Consider the following 19,232-nt stretch of genomic DNA (forward strand, 5'->3'; position numbering starts at 1 on the left):
CCCTATTTTCATCCTAACGCTCAACTTTTTCAAAAATATAATATAATACGTGCAACAAATCTTTACGAATACCGACTTTTATATTCATTTTGTTTCGGTTCCGACAATATCAAATCCTTCCTAAAACATACGTCACGACTCGAATACAAAAAAAGTGACTCGCGCACTCGTAGCCAAGACAGGTGGTTAGTACCATTTAGACGCACAAGTTATCTTATTCAGTAACTACGACATAGCCTACCTTCGTTGTTAAACAAAGTGCAAGGGGAAACATTTACTCCGAATACTTTGACTCGCAAACAAATTAGACAATACTTTTGTAACTCAGAATGAACATATAAAGGACATCGTTGATACATTTTCGCAATTTCTGTTACATTATCTACTTCGCGCTCAGTGTTTCAATATACAAAGTATCATCATATTGTGCATCATGGTCATTTTTATAGCAGTGCTTTTCTTAGTGTTGTAAATACTATTGTTTCCTATGTATCACAATGTACTGCCACATCTCTTCTCACATATGTATTACATTTCTATGTTATTTTTAAGTACCATGTGTTCGCGGGAAATCACTAGTGTTATTCAACATGTTGCAAGTTTCTACTTTCAATTGAAATGGTGTATTTGCATATTTGCTAAACATCTGTATTTATGTTGGTTTTAGTGTTACTGCTGCCATGTGAAGGCCTTCAGGCACATTCAAGTTGTACTTTGCAGCTTTTCGCCTGAAGGACCCCCAACAATTTCGTTGGAAAATAAAAGCATCTCTGATTTCTGATTCTGAATACAGGACCAAGAAATACCGAGGGTGAGTGAGCACAAGTACCTCCGAGTATAGGTAAAAGAGGGACATAGATATTTGAATGTAAAGAAAAAAAACACCGACAGCAAAGGGGAAAAGGATTGCAGAATTAATGAAGCGCTGAGCTTTATGGGGATATAATAGTTACGAAGCGCTTCGAGGTCTGTGGAAAGGCTTAATGATTTCAGGGCTTACATCTGGGAACTAAGTGGTATGCATTAAGTCAGAAGTGCAATCAGGAATTGATGTAAATAAAAAGTACTATGGGACGTCTCGCTTTGCGCGTTCACGGGAAGACGACGAATGAGGCTGTAAAGGGAGAAATGGGATGAACAGGCTTTGAAATAAGGGAAGCTCAGAGCAAAATGATATTTGGACAGAGGCTTGCAAAGATGAAGGAGAATATATGGGCAGGGAAGATGTTCAGATATTAATATCGAAAGAACGTGGACACAAATGGGAGAAAAAGAACCAATACATATATGGCTGGCTACGTGGGCGACACGGCAACAAAACGCATTAAGCGAAACGTCATAGGGACAGAGAGGATTTATTAAATGACAGCGATGAAAAAAAAGCCAGCTCTCGATAAGTACCGAAAGGGCAAGAACTAAATAAAGCAGGAAGGGTGTTATGATAATTCAAGGGGAAGTGCTTTAGTGTTCGATGCGAGGTCGGGTTAACTTAGAGCACGTAGCCATGAAGCGAGATTCAGTAAAGAAGAAGAACAATGTGCATGCTGTGAGGGAGTTAAGGAAGCGACGGAACATGTTGTGACTGAATGTGGCGATAGCGACCCAGGTATAGGTGTGGGTACAAGCCTATATGAATCTTTGTGTTTCAGGGACAAACATGGAAAACTCAACACGTCTGCGATAGAAGCAAGTAAGAGACGATTAGAGTGCTGGTGGTAGAGAATTAGAAATGAAGGACAGAAATAGTGGGAAATTGAGGTCATTTTGCCTGAAAAGGCAAAGAGATGGAACACAAGTTTATAATTTTTGTTGTACTAAAATTGATTTATTCGAATTAGATAAAGCTGAGGGCAATGTGAAAAAGATCGTTTTTTATACCGAGCCTGGTGGCACACGTGTCGCCGCCTCATTGAAAATGGGACGCTCATAGCATCCAATCATCCATGTGATCAAGATAACCGATGTTCTGCGTCTATGTTGACCATAAAACTTCCTCCACAGAGCTTTATGCTCTGTGATGGCAAAGATCCGTCGGTAGATAAGTGCCTAGCTCAGCTAAAGCTGGATGAGAAAAAATAGCAGCATATTCACGGGGTGAATGATGAAGAGTGGGACGAAGCATCCGTCCGTGCATTCGTTTTTGCTTTCGTCTATCCATGCGTCCGTCTGTGTGACCGTCCATGCGTCCATCCGCCCGTTCGTGCTTGCGTCTCTTTGCAAATCCGCACGCGCATCCGTGCGTCCATACCTGCGTTCATTGATGCATCCGCCCCGGCGTCCATCTGTCTGTGCAGCCATCCATGCGTCCATCCATGCATTTGTGTGTGTGTCCGTTCGTCCATCTAATCAGTACTCTAAGTACCACCATCTCATATCTTTTCATCATATATTCCGCATATAGAAGCACTGCCATCCAGTGGAAATTCCAAGGACTAAACGAGAGGTGGCTTACGCACACTTTCTTAGGGCTTGCGCTTCGTGTCTACTTCCCACCTTTAACCACCTCGAGTTCATTGTATATACTAGTTCACTGTATTCATGGCACTGCGGCCCAACTCTAGCTAAACCTTTCTCCGTCCATTAGTTCTTGCTTACGTCCGTCCATGCGTCCGTCTGTGTGACCGTCCGTGCGTCCTTCCGCCCGTCTGTGCGTGCACCTGTTGGTGTGTCCACACGTCCATCTGTGCGTCCATCCCTGCATTCGTCCATGCGTCCGCCTCTGCGTCCGTCCATGCGTTCATCCGTCCGTACAGCCATCTGTGCGTCCGTTCATGCATCTGCCTTTGTGTCCGTTCGTCCATCTAGTCAACACTCCAAGTACCACTATCTCCCATCTTTTGATCATATATTCCGCATATAGAAGCACCACCATCCAGCGGACATTTCGAGGACTAAACGAGAGGTGGCACATGCACACTTTCTCAGGGCTTGCGCTTCGTGTCTACTTCCCACCATTAAAGGGCCAGTCAACAGGCTCCAAAACGCGCAGGATAAGCTCGCGCATGTTTCCTGCGCGTGACCAACCTCCTTCAGTGCGCAGTGACGTCAACTCGATGATCGGCGACGTGACGTAGCACGCAGCTCGTCGATTGGTCTAAACCAGGTATCAATAAACAGTAATTCAGTCAACGTCGCCGATCTCTGAGTTGACGTCACTGCGCATAGCAGGAGGCTGGTCACGCGTACGAAGGATACGCGAGCTTCTCCTGCGCGTTCTGGAGCCTGTTTACTGGCCGTTTAACGACCTCGAGTTCATGGTATATACTAGTTCACTGTATTCATGGCACTGCAGCCCAACGCTCGCAAAACCTTTCTAAAAAAAGGACGTTACGCCCAGCGAGTATAACGTAGCAACTCTTTTTTGTCAGATAACACTCATTGTACATGTCACTAGCTGCCCATGGGGAATGAGGGGCGGGAGAGTACGGCTTTTAGTTTACTTGCACGCTGCGAATTTTTTATTGTTCATCAACACACAGTAGAAATTCTCCACCGGCACCATCTTGCAGGTCAAATCGTACGACACACTACTACGACGGACGAAAGGGTGCCGCATTAAGAAGCTTCGCCCCTAAAAGAGAAACTTCCCAAGCTGGGATGTTGCTTCTGACGCACTCGACCATTTCAAGGAGCGAAGGAATGTAAAAGCTGGAAGAGCTGGAAGAGCTGCAAAAACAGAAATACACAATCTACGTAAAATGTAAGGGACATCACCTAACCTTGATGTGCAACCCGGAATGGAAACAAAAGAATAATTAAACGCAGACCGCTGTTTCCAGCTGGTTTGTTGACCCGCTAAATATAACAGCACTTTCGCAGGCCGTACATGTTTGCGCTCAAGGCACTGGAAGGAAGCGCCTTGTGATATTGTTAGCTTATGGTGGCAAGTAACGCAACTTCATCAAAGAAGAGATGTCTCGAAAGCTGAAAGTTACCATATAAGCAGAAGAGCATGCTTTATCAAACTCTCGATTTCCACACCTCGCAAATATTGACACTTATATAAAATTGTCACTACGGCTGAGGCGCTCAAATGACATTCAAAGGTGGAAGACGGCACCATTATTGTGGGTCGAACACTCCAGCTGCCCTTTTAGCCTGCAATGCTGCGCACTCTGCCCGGCCTTAGCTAGATTGTGCTAATTCCTTTGCCAACAAATAACCTTTCTTGTAGCGTATTTTTTGAGAGATTTGCGGTGTAGAATTATTGTTTCATTTCGCAGTCCTCCTCACAAACACCCCTACCTTGTGTCTCATGCTGCATGCCAAGTTATACAGAAAATGGTCGAGAAATTATAGGCAAAGACATCATAGAGCCTTCCTCAAGTACCTCAGAATCCCCTGTGATTTTAGTCAATAAGGGCAACAGCAGGTGTCTTGGCGTGAACTATAGTCACCTCATTCGTATTACCAAGGACTTTTATCCTCTACCTCGAATTGATCATGCGATCGACTGCCTTCATGGTGCCAAGTATTTCCCGTTTGCCAGCATCCTTCGATCCGGATGCTAGCAAATTTCGAAGAACGACCACGATTCCGAGAAGAAAGCATTCATCACATCCGACGGCTTTCACCACTCTAAGTCATGCTTTTTGGGTTGGGCTACTATTGAATGTCTGGTGTATTCTGTACTTTAGAGTTTTAAATGGTTGACCTACTTTGCTATTCAGACGAAAACCACCTGCCTCGTCTCTCGGCTATTCTTGATGTTTTTCGTTGTGCTGGTCTCCAACTAAATTTGCCCAAGTGCGTGTTTGGACGCTGGCAGTAAAGTTACTCAGCTAGCTTGTGGGTGCCAGTGGTGCCTAACCCGACCCTGCCAAATCCGCGCTGTCCACGAATTTCTGGTTGCGCATTTTCCACAAGAAGTTCGCAGCATTACTGGGCTCTGCTCATAACTTCCACTGCTTTGTCATCAACTTCGCGGATATTGTTCGGCCCCTCAAGGATCTCCTCAAAAAGAATGTGGCTTTTTCTTGGGGTGAGGACCAAGGAAATTCTTTCGCGTCACTGATTTTCTCCCTCACATCCCGACCTGTGTTAGCCCATGTTGACCCAGCTGCTTGAACGGAGCTTCACACACCGACGCATGTGGTCACGGCATTGGCGCTATACTGGCTCAGATACAGAATCACAAAAACCGTGTGATAGCATGCACTAGTCGTCTTCTGTTGCTGACGCAAAACAATAATCCATGACTGAGCGGCAATTCCTAGCCCTCGTCTGGGCCATTCCGAAAAATCTTCCGCACTTATGTGGAAGTCCGTTCGCAGTCATCACAGACAATCATGCGTTTTGCTAGCAGTCAACACTTAAGGACCCTACAGGAAGACTCGGCCGTAGTCCAGTACAAAGACAGGAGCACACGTTTTCTGTTGTGTACAAATTTGGCAAGCTGAAGAGCGATGCCGACTGCTCATCCCGACACCTGGTTGATCCACCCGACTCCACCGACTTGAAATACAATGCCTGTATCTTAGCACCTCTTAGCTTTCTGCACAAGGCCGAAGAACAACGCCGAGATACATCGCTAGATCCATCGCTATCCTCCATGATTGACTGCCTTCAATCAGTCCATACTGACCCTTCATTTGGCAGGTTTCTGTCATTGTCGGAGAGTAAACGTGGCGCCGAATAGCCATGTACGGCTCAAACTTGATTGCAATCGAAGCAATAAAAGACGCAGATTTATGCAGTGACTTGTCAGCATTGACAAGACAAATGTGCTTGAGAGGGTGACAGACCGGATTTTAGGTTCGGCTGATGTTACCGTAATCATGGTATCCCCTGAGGCTGGAATATGCGTGCTTTTAGGAGCCGTTTATCACAGGAAACTCAACAGTGGCAAAGTTCATTTAATGGATGACTCCTTCACCACCGCTGTAATTATTGTGCCATGCACACTACGTGGTAATACCACGAATTTGCTGAGGCTCAGCCAACGAGACACCGTAAGGACCTTCAACATATGCCTAATGGAAGGTAATGCGTCCGAGCAGTTGAGATTATTCTAGGAAGTGGGGCATCTGGACTAGCCCACGGAAAGATAATTTCGAAAGAGGATTATTACGTCCTGAAGAACTTCAAGGAATCTACTGTTAAACAGAATTGACGCTACGAGGTTTAACAGCTGTGGCGCAACAATTATTCCGCGCTTAAATACAACCGGATATCGCAAGAAAAGATTCGAGTCTCTAAAGAGAAATCTGTGTTGGGAGCCAGTGTTTCACATGCATTATGACACTGCAAAAAGGAGATTCTAAAACAATGGATTCGCTGAGAAGGTTCCCACAAGCAGTACTTGCAGGCAAGTCAGCAACTATAGCCACACCAATCGGCACAAAGAAATGACAGAATCACAACCAAGGTACGGGTGGTATTCTACGTCTTGTCTCGTGCTACAAGCTCTCATCTCTTAGTGTCGTCACATTTTGTTGTATGCTGTTCTTTAGGTTTTTTGCCAGATATGCATTGGATGTGTTTTGTTGCTGTATATGCACTGATACGAGGCATTGTAACATATTCTGATTGTTATGCGAGATGTTTTTGAGGAGATCATGCAGATTGTTTTGGTCCTTTAGCAGTTGCATTTCGGCACAACAAATCACTATTCACATTGCGCTCGTCCACACTTACTCCTTCCTTCGTGCTTGCTTGTTTCACGCAAAGTTGGGAAAATATAAATTGTTGGTTGATTTGACGATAATCTCTATAATTTGTTATCAGGTTGATTCGCGCATTTTTCTATTCCGCACTATCAAAGTTAATAAGTTTTTTTCTTTATAATCTATTGGAAGCCTCTTTACAGGATCCACGTGACTGCTGCAGAGTGATCAACGTTTAGGAAACATCACTTTTTGTAAAACTTTAGCATTCAGTAAAACTTCCGTATTTGCCTTCTTTAAAGTGAAATTTATTACTGTTTGAGAGATGGCAGAAAAGGACCGCTTGGGCATACAGTTACACTTTCAACATTCAGATTATTTGGTTTTGAGGCGGCGTAGTATTATCCTCGTAGATGGTTCATCGTTACAGCACGTCCCGAGTAGATCTTAAGCAAGATTTTTTTGTCTTTCCTTCTCGTATTATGAACAGTTTGCTGGAATACCACGTTCAGCACTAATGCGAATCAACTTCGTTTTTTCTTGAATGCGAGGGTCACCGATAAAATATCGCTGAATGAACAAGCCCACAAGAAGACACAACACAGCCACTAACTTCTATCATAATGTTTATTGCCGCTCACCACTGCCTATAAAAACAATAAACTGTACAGACGGGCCATTGTCTAAATGATAGGTTAAGAGAGCATAGTAGCAACGTAGAAAATGGGCATTTTGCACGACTAGCCATTCAACGTAAGTCCTGCGGCTGCACACCTCTCTTCAGTGCATGTACTTCAACTTTAACTTCATCATTTCTTCTGGTACCGTGATCAAGTATATACAAGACAACTTTACGAGAGAGGTTGTTATGGCTCAGGCGAACTCATCACAGGGTTCTGTGTGCGTCAGTACTCTCTCGTAACCACAGTGCAAAACAATAGTACTTTCTAAAAAATTATTTTTTTTTGCGCTTCATATATCGTGTGGTATTTTTCTTGAGCGATATATGTAGTCGAGAATGCATATGGCAATAAACATTATGCTGCGCTTTACCAGATCTGTTTTATTTTCTTGCGCCCCCGTTCATTTATCACTATTTTTCTCAATGTCACTATGTACCAACAAGCCCAAACTTTTATCGCTCTAAAGTGTTCATAAAAAAAGGCTTCTTGTGGGTAGGATTAGTGTAGAAACTGACCAACCCAAACAGAGACACAAGTCTACTCAGTTTCTGATATTGAAGAGCCACAAACCCACCTCTGCAATGTAACATCGGTTGGAGGGCCAGGTGACTGCAAATCCGGTTTACACATCGTGCTGTAAAAATAAATAGCGCCAAGTGTAAGAAGAACGTGCTTTTTATAGTTATTACGTTGCATATTACATCTACCTTAGCTGGTTTTGTTGAAAACTCCACGTGACAAAAAAAGTTGAAAAAGCATAAACTTGTACAGTAAAATGCATTTTGATCAGACGTGCAAAATGCTTAGCATCATTTACAAATAATACATGAAAAAGAAGAACAATTGGTTGCCGCTATTTTGGTTTCTAGCAGTGAAAATAAAATACACTAGTTTTACAAAGCCGCCGTATTACTTTAGATGTCCAGGTTAGTGTTAGTTGTACCTTTAACACTATTTCAGTTGCGTCAGACACTGTACGCAAGCTGACCCAAACTGCAAAACATCCGACGCCTGGCCGCGTGGAGGCGACATGTAAAAGTAATGAAAACCACAAATGAAATGTACGATGCATAGTTATTTACAATCGCACAATTCATCAATAGCATTCTTCTAGATCACTATATCATGATAGTCAATTCCGCCACTAATGGTTTCAGTGACCTGTGGTGCCACATGAATGATCTGCACCAACAGTACAAAAATACGAACGTAAAAAAAAAACGCTGTCGATAAGTGGTTCGTCAACATTTATGGTAGTGGAAGAAAAGTCGTCTCGGTGACAACATTTGTGAAATACTAGTAGACATGATGGAAATCCAGTCTTTGAGAAGAATCAGATTTGTAAACTTCACTTTTGTGGTTATGCCATCTGATTTTTAGGGACGACTCAGTGAGTTAATAAATGTAATAAAATTACCGCATGCCGGCGTTGTTAAGGTAGATCAAAATAGTAATTAGGTTGAAACCCTGTTTAAATATTTAATGTAGCCAGTATATCGTGTGCTCAAGAGCTTCGTGGCCATCTACTTTTTGCGAGCAGAATGGCTTGTAATATTGCTCCTGAACGAAGTTCATTTTTTTGTTTTCATTCATGACCAGTGAGAAAAAAGCTGAGGACAAAAAAAATTGCCCGCAGCTTCCCTCGGGGGAACACTGAGGAGGATGCGGACCATATAATTGGTTAACGGGGTGTTAAAGTGCGACTTACTTGGGTCGATGGCTAAATTGGTTAATGTGGTTGTGAAATGGGGTGTTAAATTGCGACTTACTTGGGTCGATGGCTAAATTGGTTAACGTGGTTGTAGGAGGGGGTGTTAAATGAGTGAACACGTACACACGTATGCGAAAGGGCGGCGCTGGTCGAAGGGACGTCGATCATTGTGTTTGTGGATTCGTTGGAATTCATTTCACCGCGATCTTGGACGTCGACGCGCCGTACAAACCAACCGACGAGCGGCAACTGAGCGAGCGAGCGCCGACCTTGAGTATATATACAGCACGACGGCGCATGTACTGTCAGCTGTTGAATGTTCTCGAAGCGCGACGCCACATGCGCGTCCACTGGAGAATCAGGAGAATTGTAGATGTCGAACGCGGTGTGTAGAGGAGGAAGGGTGCACAGATGGTGGAGGAGTGAAGCGCGCGCGGTGTGTAGAGGAGGAAGGGATGCACAGATGGTGGAAGAGTGGGCGACGGCGCGACGGCGCATGCGCGAGCGTCAGCTGTCGAATGTTCGAGAAGCGGTGCGGACGGCGCACTACAAGGCGCGAGTATAAGATGCTCCGCATCTAAAAGAGGACCGTGTACACTTTAGGTACGGACGATGAGAACCACGGAAGTTCACTTTGTAACGGCGCCACAAGTATGACGCAGGCTAGTTTGTCGCAGTAGTAGTTGGTTACCACTCAACGATGGCGGTATGCACGCAACACGGCATGAAAAAAGGAGTAAAAAGTCATTATTGTTGGTTTATTTCATCTGCACTTGTTGCTTCGCATCTTTACGTCTTTTACTTTCCCAAAAAGTCGTATCTGGCACATATAAAACACTATGAACAATATTTTAACTGCATGAAGGCGTGCACACAGACACGGACACTAGAACAGAAAATTGCCCTGATCAAGAGCGCCTACTCGACACTAAGGTTTATTCGAAAAAAAGGCAGCTACGTATATATCACTTCTGTCACATGACCTGACAAGTGAAACAGCAAAAAAAAGGGGGCTATAAAACACATGCCTCAGATCAGATCCTAAGAGTGCTGATGAGGTATGAAAATTATTTTTTTTTCTGTTGATGTGATGGATGGTGCGCTTACGCATTTCTTCCCACTTCTGATGTTCAACGCCTCTATCAGCTCTCTGGTGATCCGATCTGGGTGTTTTAATAAAACAAAAATAGCAGATCCCATCTACGTACAGTTGGAATCTATGATATGCGAAGCACAAATGAACGGTTTATATGTCCTTTTAAAATCAGTTCAACGTTATGAGGTAGAGGGTAATGATGCCGTACATGACGTCCATGTCATGATTATCATGTTTGAATGTGTCGTTTACCTTTGTCCTCTATTCACGTTACGTGGAACCAAATTTAGTATATGTAGAGCTAGCGAAATGACCGCGAGCACGCTATGAGCGTCATATGTTGTCATGTTCTGGCATTACACGCATGTCAGGATAATCATATTTGCACCAGTCATATACTTTCGTCATCCATTGAAACCACTTAACACCAAATTTGGTATACGTGGAGCTAGCGAAACGGCTGCGAGCGCATCATGAAGGGCGCAATATACTCCAATGCAGTGTTGACGCGCGCGCACGCTGCGCACAGCGACGCTACGTTAGCAAAACGTGAACACGCTGTAGTCTGAAGCCAGGCGCCACTGCACGACCAGCGACCATCACCACGGCCCGACAGCAACTGGTCCGAAATGCGACAAGCTGCATTTTGCACCGATGACATAGAGTAACATTGCTCTATGCCGATCTGTTACCAGACAACACCGCATCTGGAGGGACGCCGGACGCGCTGAAATGCACATGCATTAAAGCAACGCAGCACGGCGCGCGCTGCGAGTGTATGGCAGGTCCAGCGCCTGGCGTGGCAACGCCGGTGTGACGCGACAAAATGAACGCCGGCGAGCATGCACACCGCGTCACGTCGAAATGTATTTACGCCTTGACTGCGGCATGTAGTCATGTTCTCACATTACACAAATCTCATCATTATCATGTTTGCACCAGTCACATAACTTCGTCATTACTCGACGTCACGTGATACCAAATTTGGCATGGGTGAAGCTAGCGAAACGGCCGCGAGCGCATCATGAGTGTGGCATGTAGTCATGTTGTTACATGACATGCATGTCGGGATTATCATGTTTGTATGTGCCATTTACCTATGGCACATACAAACGGACGGCATTTACCTATGCCGTCCGTTCGCGTCGCGTAATACCGAGTTTGGTACGTGTGAAGCTAGCGAAGCAGCCACCAGCGCATCATGAGCGTGGCGTGTAGTCATGTTGTTACATGACACGCATGTCAAGATTACCATGTTAGCACCATTCACATACCTTCGTCATCCATTCGCGTACCGTAACACCAAATTTGGCATATGTGACACCAGCGAAACGGCGGCGAGCGCATCGTGAACGTGGCTTGTAGTCATGTTGTTACATGACACGCATGTCATGATTTTCATGTCAGGGTCTGTCGCTTGTGTTCGCTATGCAATCATGTCATACCATACCAGTTTTGCAACATGCCATGTGAATGAAACCACCGCAAGAGCTGCAGGACCATGAAATTGAAATCATGACTTTCATGACATTATTTCATGTTATGAGTAGTGAAATATGTTCTTTATACAGTCTGAAAACGGGTTTTTTAGCGACTGTTGCGACGGTGGTCCTACGATGAAACACGATCGGGCAAGAGCAATGGTCGAGCAGATGCCAGCGATGATCAGCACGAGCCGAGCGAGCGAATCCAAGCACCCAGTACCCAAGCGGTGGCGATGTTGTTTTCCAACGATGCATTTTCTTCTTCACAATTTGCCCCCGCCGAAAAAGAGCCATCCTGGCGACCTAAGAGTCTGGAGGCAGAGGGCTATGATATGGCTTAAGGCGGGCGATGTGGACGATGTCACGTCCACGCTGGCGCATGTCGTCAGATGGGGAAAGTGGCTCGATGAGAAAATTCACCGGCGAGGTTTGCTCCAAAACGCGGTATGGGCCCTCGTACTTTGGAACGAGCTTTGAGGAAATGCCGGGGGTTTGGTAAGGAACAGCAAGCCATGCAAGTGATCCCGGGGAATAGCTGGGGCTTTGTGAAGAGTCGGCGTTGTTTTCTTTCTGGCGCTGTTGTTCTTGTGACGTAAAGGTGCGTGCGAGTTCACGGAACTCTTCCGCATTGCGGGCAGCTTCGGACACAGATGGGCATTCGGATGCGTCAGGACGGTATGAAAGGAGAGTGTCGATGGTGTGGGATGGTTCGCGTCCATAAAGAAGAAAGAAAGGTGAAAATCCAGTGGTAGACTGTGCCGCGGTGTCATATGCGAACGGGATGAATGGAAGAATGCGATCCCAGTTAGTATGATCGGATGTCACATACATGGCGAGCATATCGCCAAGGGTTCGGTTAAATCTTTCCGTGAGCCCATTAGTTTGCGGGTGGTATGCAGTGGTCTTGCGATGAACAACATGGCATTCAAAAAGCAGAGACGTGACGACTTCTGATAGGAAGGCTCGACCTCGGTCGCTTAGTAGGTCTCGAGGTGCACCATGTCGTAGTATGAAGCGATGAAGGTTGAAGGATGCTACGTCCCGCGCAGTGACACTTGGAAGGGCGGCGGTCTCAGCGTTGCGTGTTAAATGGTCCACAGCGACTATGATCCACCGATTTTCATCTGATGTTGTCGGTGGAGGGCCATAGAGATCAATTCCGATCCGATCGAAAGGTTTGGCAGGGCACGGAAGCGGTTGAAGCGCACCGGACGAGTGGAAAGGCGGTGATTTGCGGCGTTGACAGCCAGGGCAGCCCATAACGAATTTTCGAACGAAATTATACAATCCGCGCCAGTAGAAGCGATGGCAAAAGCGTTCGTAAGTTTTGAAAACTCCGGCATGACCACATTGGGGATCGTCGTGAAAGGAGGCGCAGATTTGTGATCGCAAGCTGCGCGGCACAACCAAGAGCCACTTACGTTCTTCGGGGGCGTAGTTGCGTCGGTGTAGCAGCCGATCACGAATGGCGAAATGAGCAGCTTGACGTCGGAGAGATCGTGGTACCGCAGTGCTTGACGATCCAGAGAGACAGTTAAAAAGAGAAGCGATCCACGGGTCCTTGTGTTGTTCACTGGTAAAGGAGTCGAGGTCGAGAGATGCGACGGAGTTGGTACTAGTGGTTTCGCAGGCCGAGTCGGGAGGTAAAGGCGAACGCGACAGGGCGTCGGCGTCAGAATGCTTGCGTCCGCTGCGATAGATGACACGAATGTCGTAATCCTGGATTTGCAGTGCCCACCGAGCTAGGCGGCCAAAAGGATCTTTTAATGTGGCGAGCCATCAAAGTGCATGGTAGTCCGTTACCAGGTCGAATGGGCGACCGTACAAATAAGGGCGGAACTTGCGAAGCGCCCACACTAGCGCCAAGCACTCTTTTTCAGTGACGCTGTAATTGGCCTCAACTTTAGTAAGTGTGCGACTCGCATAAGCGACGACGTATTCGGAGTAGCCCGGCTTGCGTTGGGCGAGGACGGCGCCTAGACCAACCCCACTAGCGTCTGTGTGAACTTCCGTTGCAGCTGTTGGGTCGAAATGCCGAAGAATTGGAGGAGATGTTAGCAGACTACGGAGCGTGGCAAACGGGACATCGCAGTCAGAAGACCAGGCTGAAAGGTCTGCATCACCGCGTAGGAGGTTGGTCAGTGGTGACATGATCGACGCAAAATTTCGCACGAAGCGCCGGAAGTACGAGCATAGTCCGACAAAACTGCGTAATTTTTTCAGTGTAGTAGGTTTCGGGAACTCAGCGACTGCTCGCAGTTTTGCAGGGTCGGGTCGAACACCATCCTTGGACACGATGTGCCCTAAGATGGACAGCTCTCGCGCGGCGAAGCGGCACTTTTTAAGGTTCAGTTGGAGCCCAGCGTTGGTTAAACACGTCAGCACCAGTTGGAGCCGAAGCAGATGTGTAGGAAAATCGGGAGAGAAAACGACAATGTCATCGAGGTAGCATAGACACACAGACCACTTCAGTCCACGCAGTGTGTTGTCCATGAGTCGTTCAAACGTGGCAGGAGCATTACAAAGCCCAAATGGCATTACGTTAAATTCGTACAGGCCATCTGGTGTAATGAACGCAGTTTTCTGGCGATCAGCTTCTGCCATAGGAACCTGCCAGTATCCAGATTGTAAGTCTAAGGAGGAGAAGAATTCGGCTCCTTGGAGGCTGTCAAGGGCGTCGTCGATGCGCGGTAATGGATAGACGTCTTTCTGCGTCACCTTGTTTAATCGCCGGTAGTAGACGCAAAATCGAATCGATCCATCTTTTTTTCGAACTAGAACGACAGGAGATGCCCAAGGACTGTGCGATGGTCGAATAACGCGACGGCGTAGCATCTCTTCGACCTGGTCGTTGATGACGTGACGTTCTGCAGCAGAGACACGGTACGGTCTTTGACGCAATGGCTGGTGCGAACCGGTGTCAATGTAGTGGTGCACTGCGGAAGTCCGACCCAATTGCGGCTGAGAAACGTCGAATGAATTCGCGAAGTGCTGGAGGAGATTAAGAAGCTCGGCGCGTTCATGGGCACTTAAGGTGTCGGCGATGGAACTCGAGAAGGTGTCACTTGATGAGCACTCCAGTGGGGAAAGGGCATGAAGTTCGGTCGAGGCGCTACTGCACGATTCGTCTGGCATGCTAAGGAATAGAGAGGAATCGAGGTACTCCACTCGACCGAGACATTCGCCGGCAAGTAGCGTAAGCGGTGCAGAAAGGGGGTTGTGGACGAAAATATTGCTTCGGCCCGCAGTGACGTCGAGTGTAGCGAAAGGCAAGGAAACGGCTCTGCGGCTCATGAAAATGTCGGAAGGTGTAAACATTACTGTAGCATCGTTATAGTCATCGCAGCAAACCGGGACAACGGCAAGAGAGGCTGGCGGAATTTCAGCGTCCTCACGCACGACAAGTTTTGGCGACCGCTCAAGGGTTTCGTGCAAAGGTTCGTCACACAGGTGCGAAAATTGAACTTCAGCGCGTGCGCAGTCGATGATGGCATGATGATTTGACAGAAAGTCCCACCCGAGGATAACGTCATGCGAGCACACCGAAAGGACGATGAACTCGACAACGTACATAGAGCCTTGGATGAATGTGCGGGCCGTACAGGTGCCGAGAGGTCGAACTTGTTGTGCGCTAGCTGTACGAAGCGATAGTCCAGAGAGCGGCGTGGTCACTTTGCGTAGGGAACGGCAGAGCTGGGCGGCTATAACAGAAACGGCAGCACCTGTGTCGACGAGGGCAAAGGTAGAAACACCATCGACAGATATAGCGACGACGTTAGCTGGTGAAGTGCGAGGACTTGAGCATTTCGACGACGGCGCAGTTCTTGCCTCTGGAACTGCGGCGTTCAGTTTTCCCGGTTGGAGGAAGCGGGTCTAGGACGCATTGGGGACAGTGATCGCCTGCGAGGAGACGGCGAGCGGGAAGAGTGAGTCGGAGCTGGGGGCTGGGGTGACTGAGACCCGGGAAGATTAGTGTAGCCATACTGCGGTGAAGGATAGGGAGCAGGTAGGTGCGTAGGCGGCGGGTCATATGGTAACGGCCAAGTAGCGTTGTGTTGCGATTGGAAACGACGACGACAATATCATGCCACGTGTCCTGGAGTACCGCAGGCGTAGCAGATCAGTCGATTGTCAGCAGTGCGCCAGGAATTGCTGACTCGCGGTGCAGCCCAAGGTGTCGAAAGAGGGGTAGAGTGGGGAGCAACTGCAGGCATGGGTGGCAAAAGCTGCTGGCGGGGTCTGCTGCGTACCACCTGGGCATAAGTAAGAGGCGCGGCCACGGGCTGCATAGCCGGCGCATGGGGAACAGTCACGGCCACAGGCTGCTGGTGGGCAGCGACGGGAACAGCCTGAGCTACCTCTTCGGCAATAACGTCGCGGAGTGGTGAGGGCAGACGAGAGGACGGCGGCTGCTGCGTGAAGGGAATCAACGACAGTTGCCGAGCTACTTCTTCACGCACGAAGTCTTTAATCTCTTGCAGGGTTGGTGAGTGGTCGGGAACGGAAGTGAGACTGGAGAGCGAATCGGCGTGTGAGGAAAATGGCCGAGTCAGGGCGCGCTGCTTGCTCAACTCGTCGAAACTTTGACACAAAGTAACAAGTTCCGCAACGGTGGCAGGATTACGGGCGAGGAGCAGCTGATATGCACCGTCATTTATCCCTTTGAGGATGTGTTGAATCTTCTCCGACTCGGGCATGGTGGTGTTCAGTCGGTTGCAAAGTCCAATGATGTCTTCAATGTAGCTTGTGAAAGATTCCGTTGGCTTTTGTGCGCGAGTCCGCAAGCGTTGTTCGGCTCTGGACTTGCGGACAGCGGGTCGGCCAAAAACTTCAGCAAACAACGTTTTGAAGATGGACCACGTCCTAATGTCGTTTTTGTGGTTGTTATACCACATTTCGGCCACGTCAGTGAGGTAAAAGATGACGTTATTCAATTTGTCCGCGTCATCCCACTTGTTGTTCGCACTCACCAGTTCGTAGTTAGCAAACCAGTCTTCCACGTCAGTCTCATCAGCTCCGCTAAAGACTTTGGGCTCTCGCAAACGAAGAACGCCGGGGTTGTTGGGGGATGGAGTGGAAGAGCCAGGTTGCGCGTTGTTGGTAGCCATGATGGTAGGTAGCGTTTGGTTGCGCAGCTCCAGGTTGAGGCGACGGCGAATGGCAGCACCCAGGTTCAGGCGACGGGGAATGTCAGCACCCTCCACCAATTGAAAAAGGGTTTATTGGCGACTGTTGCGACGGTGGTCCTACGAGGAAACACGATCGGGCAAGAGCAATGGTCGAGCAGATGCCAGCGATGATCAGCACGAGCCGAGCGAGCGAAGCCAAGCACCCAGTACCCAAGCGGTGGCGATGTTGTTTTCCAACGATGCGTTTTCTTCTTCACAAGTCATATATGCCATACCAAGTTTCGTATAGATACTATTATCGAAACTGCCTGTAGAGCTGAAAGTCATAGGCGTCTAAATAAATATATAGATAGATAGATAGATAGATAGATAGATAGAGAAATAGAAGGATAGATAGATAGTTAGATAGATAGATAATAGATAGATAGATAGATAGATAGATAGATAGACAGATAGATAGATAGATAGATAGATAGATAGATAGATAGATAGATAGATAGATAGATAGATAGATAGATAAATAGATAGATAGACTCAAAGTTGCCGAAATTCGCTAAGAAATGCTTCGCATTTATAGCATCACAAAAAAGTGCCACCACCACACGAGCTGCAATGTTTGAGCAAGTGTGAACAATCTTTTGTGTCCAACGATCTCCTATGTTCTTGCAACGTGGTATTGAAGCATCTTCCAGTTTGGCCTCTGTAGATGAGACCGCAGAACAATGAAACCAAATATACGACACCTGTTTCACACTTAACATATGACTGCCTATAATTCATGTCGCATCCCTCTCGTTTTCGACCCTACATTTTGCGCTATTTTCTTATCTATACCGCTACTTAGCTTATTTAATTTGTTTGGGGCATGGTGTAAAATGTTTTTCTTATACCAGGTTTAATCAGTTGCAAGATGAATGAATACCAATTAGCCCAATTATAAAAAAATGTGATTCGGTGAAACTTTCAGCTAAGCGACTTGGTTCAGCCTTCAAAATAAGACTGGCTTGCACGAAAAATCAAGACAAGGGAACAGAGAGACCAGATGGGGACAGGCCCTCACGCCTGTCCACGTATGGTCTTTCTGTGTCCTAGTCTTTATTTCTCGCACAAGCTGCTCTCACTTCAAAGTATGAATGTTACCTGATCCTATGCCTCTGATAGTTGTTTGTGTGACGTACAAATAAGCGTATTGATATATGTGAATAACTTGGACGCATCTATGTTGTGACCTAATAAAGAATATGAGGGAACTTCGATAAGAGAGTTTTCTATAAACAGATGATAACCAAGAGCTACGAAGTGCGCACTAAAGTACTACCAGTCAGGATATGAAGCCGTCTTCAGGATATATCACAGTATGTCATAATATGCCACTCGCCTTTTCTGACAAGAAAGGTTCACTTTAGAACTTGGTGACGGAACAGGCCTTCCGAGCCAGTGAGTAGGGTACTACAACATTGTCAGTTCATAGACCGTTTATTATACTGTTGCAGACTGTCCCCACCTTCACTGACTGAATTCAAATGTATATTAGCAGCTATAGAGAATTTACACTTGCTTTAATCGAACGTTTGCTAAATGTTCAGACATCATTGGTTCTACAAAAGATAAAGTGATGGCTTCACAAACTGTGCGACATTGCTTCGAAAGTAGGTATCACAGTTCTATGCGATATGTGGTAGCTCTTATACACGTCAATGGGGCAACTACGAAAATAGCGTACACGAGTGGCATTACTCACGCTCTAATACTTTAACCCTAATTTCCGCAGGATACACCCTTTTAACAAACCGCACGGGCGCTTGCCTGCACTACACATTTGCCTGTTCTGCTTGAAATGGAGACGAGGTGCTTATTAAACATGCTCGGGCTCGTCTACTATGCGCCTTCATGTCAAGGCAGCAGAACCTACAATTTCCATGTCATTGCGCGAGTAAAATCCTCTAGAAGACTGCGTTTACAGAAAGGGACCAACCGCCACTAGTTGGGCAACTGCAAAGTAGGAAAGCCAGCTTTACAATAATGAAAAAAGGCCTACATCAGGGGCCACAAAATGTTGGGGCTACATGTGACCCTAAGGTGTTAGTAATTTTGCACGTATGAGAGATTTGAAAATGCGGCTGTACCCGACAGGGGAGCGGGGTACTTCCGCACCAGACTCAGGTCTTGTCTCTACCGCTGGTCCCACAGCCGGGGCCACTTTTGCTGCCTCGAGGAGAAGTATTCGTACGGCCTCCTTGTGCGCCTCGTCCAGCGCGCGTAGCTGATCGAGCTGCATAGGAAACACAATTACAAAACGAATAAGCGTAAGAATTTCACCACTGTAAAATTTTTTTCGTTGCGCTACTGCAGTAGTCTGAGTGGCGCTTCCCTTTATGAAATGTGGACTGCGAGGGAACTAATCGTAGGCGGTTACCAAGGAAACGACTGCGAAACAAAGTACAATATTTGCTATCCTTGTGCAGACATGCATTCAGTTGAATGACCATGATTTGTATGTAATCTGCAATGCTCTCCATTGGAG

The 19,232-nt window shown here is 46.8% G+C and overlaps 1 protein-coding gene across 3 annotated transcripts in view; it reads right to left on the minus strand.

The window, feature by feature from the left end:
* The window catches only part of LOC119165489 (uncharacterized), a 385,136-nt gene that overhangs the window by 41,571 nt on the left and 324,333 nt on the right, over nucleotides 1-19,232 (minus strand). For 2 of the 3 annotated variants that reach the window (XM_075872576.1, XM_075872573.1), the window contains 2 exons: nucleotides 18,835-18,980; nucleotides 7,863-7,922 (listed from right to left, as the gene is read on the minus strand). In XM_075872576.1, the coding sequence (XP_075728691.1) occupies nucleotides 7,863-7,922; nucleotides 18,835-18,980 (206 nt within the window). The remainder of the gene's footprint in view (nucleotides 1-7,862; nucleotides 7,923-18,834; nucleotides 18,981-19,232) is intronic. The other variant, XM_075872575.1, reaches the window with a different exon arrangement.

This window comes from Rhipicephalus microplus, chromosome 8 (genome assembly GCF_043290135.1).
Source record: "Rhipicephalus microplus isolate Deutch F79 chromosome 8, USDA_Rmic, whole genome shotgun sequence".
In the NCBI taxonomy this organism is placed as follows: Eukaryota; Metazoa; Arthropoda; class Arachnida; order Ixodida; family Ixodidae; genus Rhipicephalus; species Rhipicephalus microplus.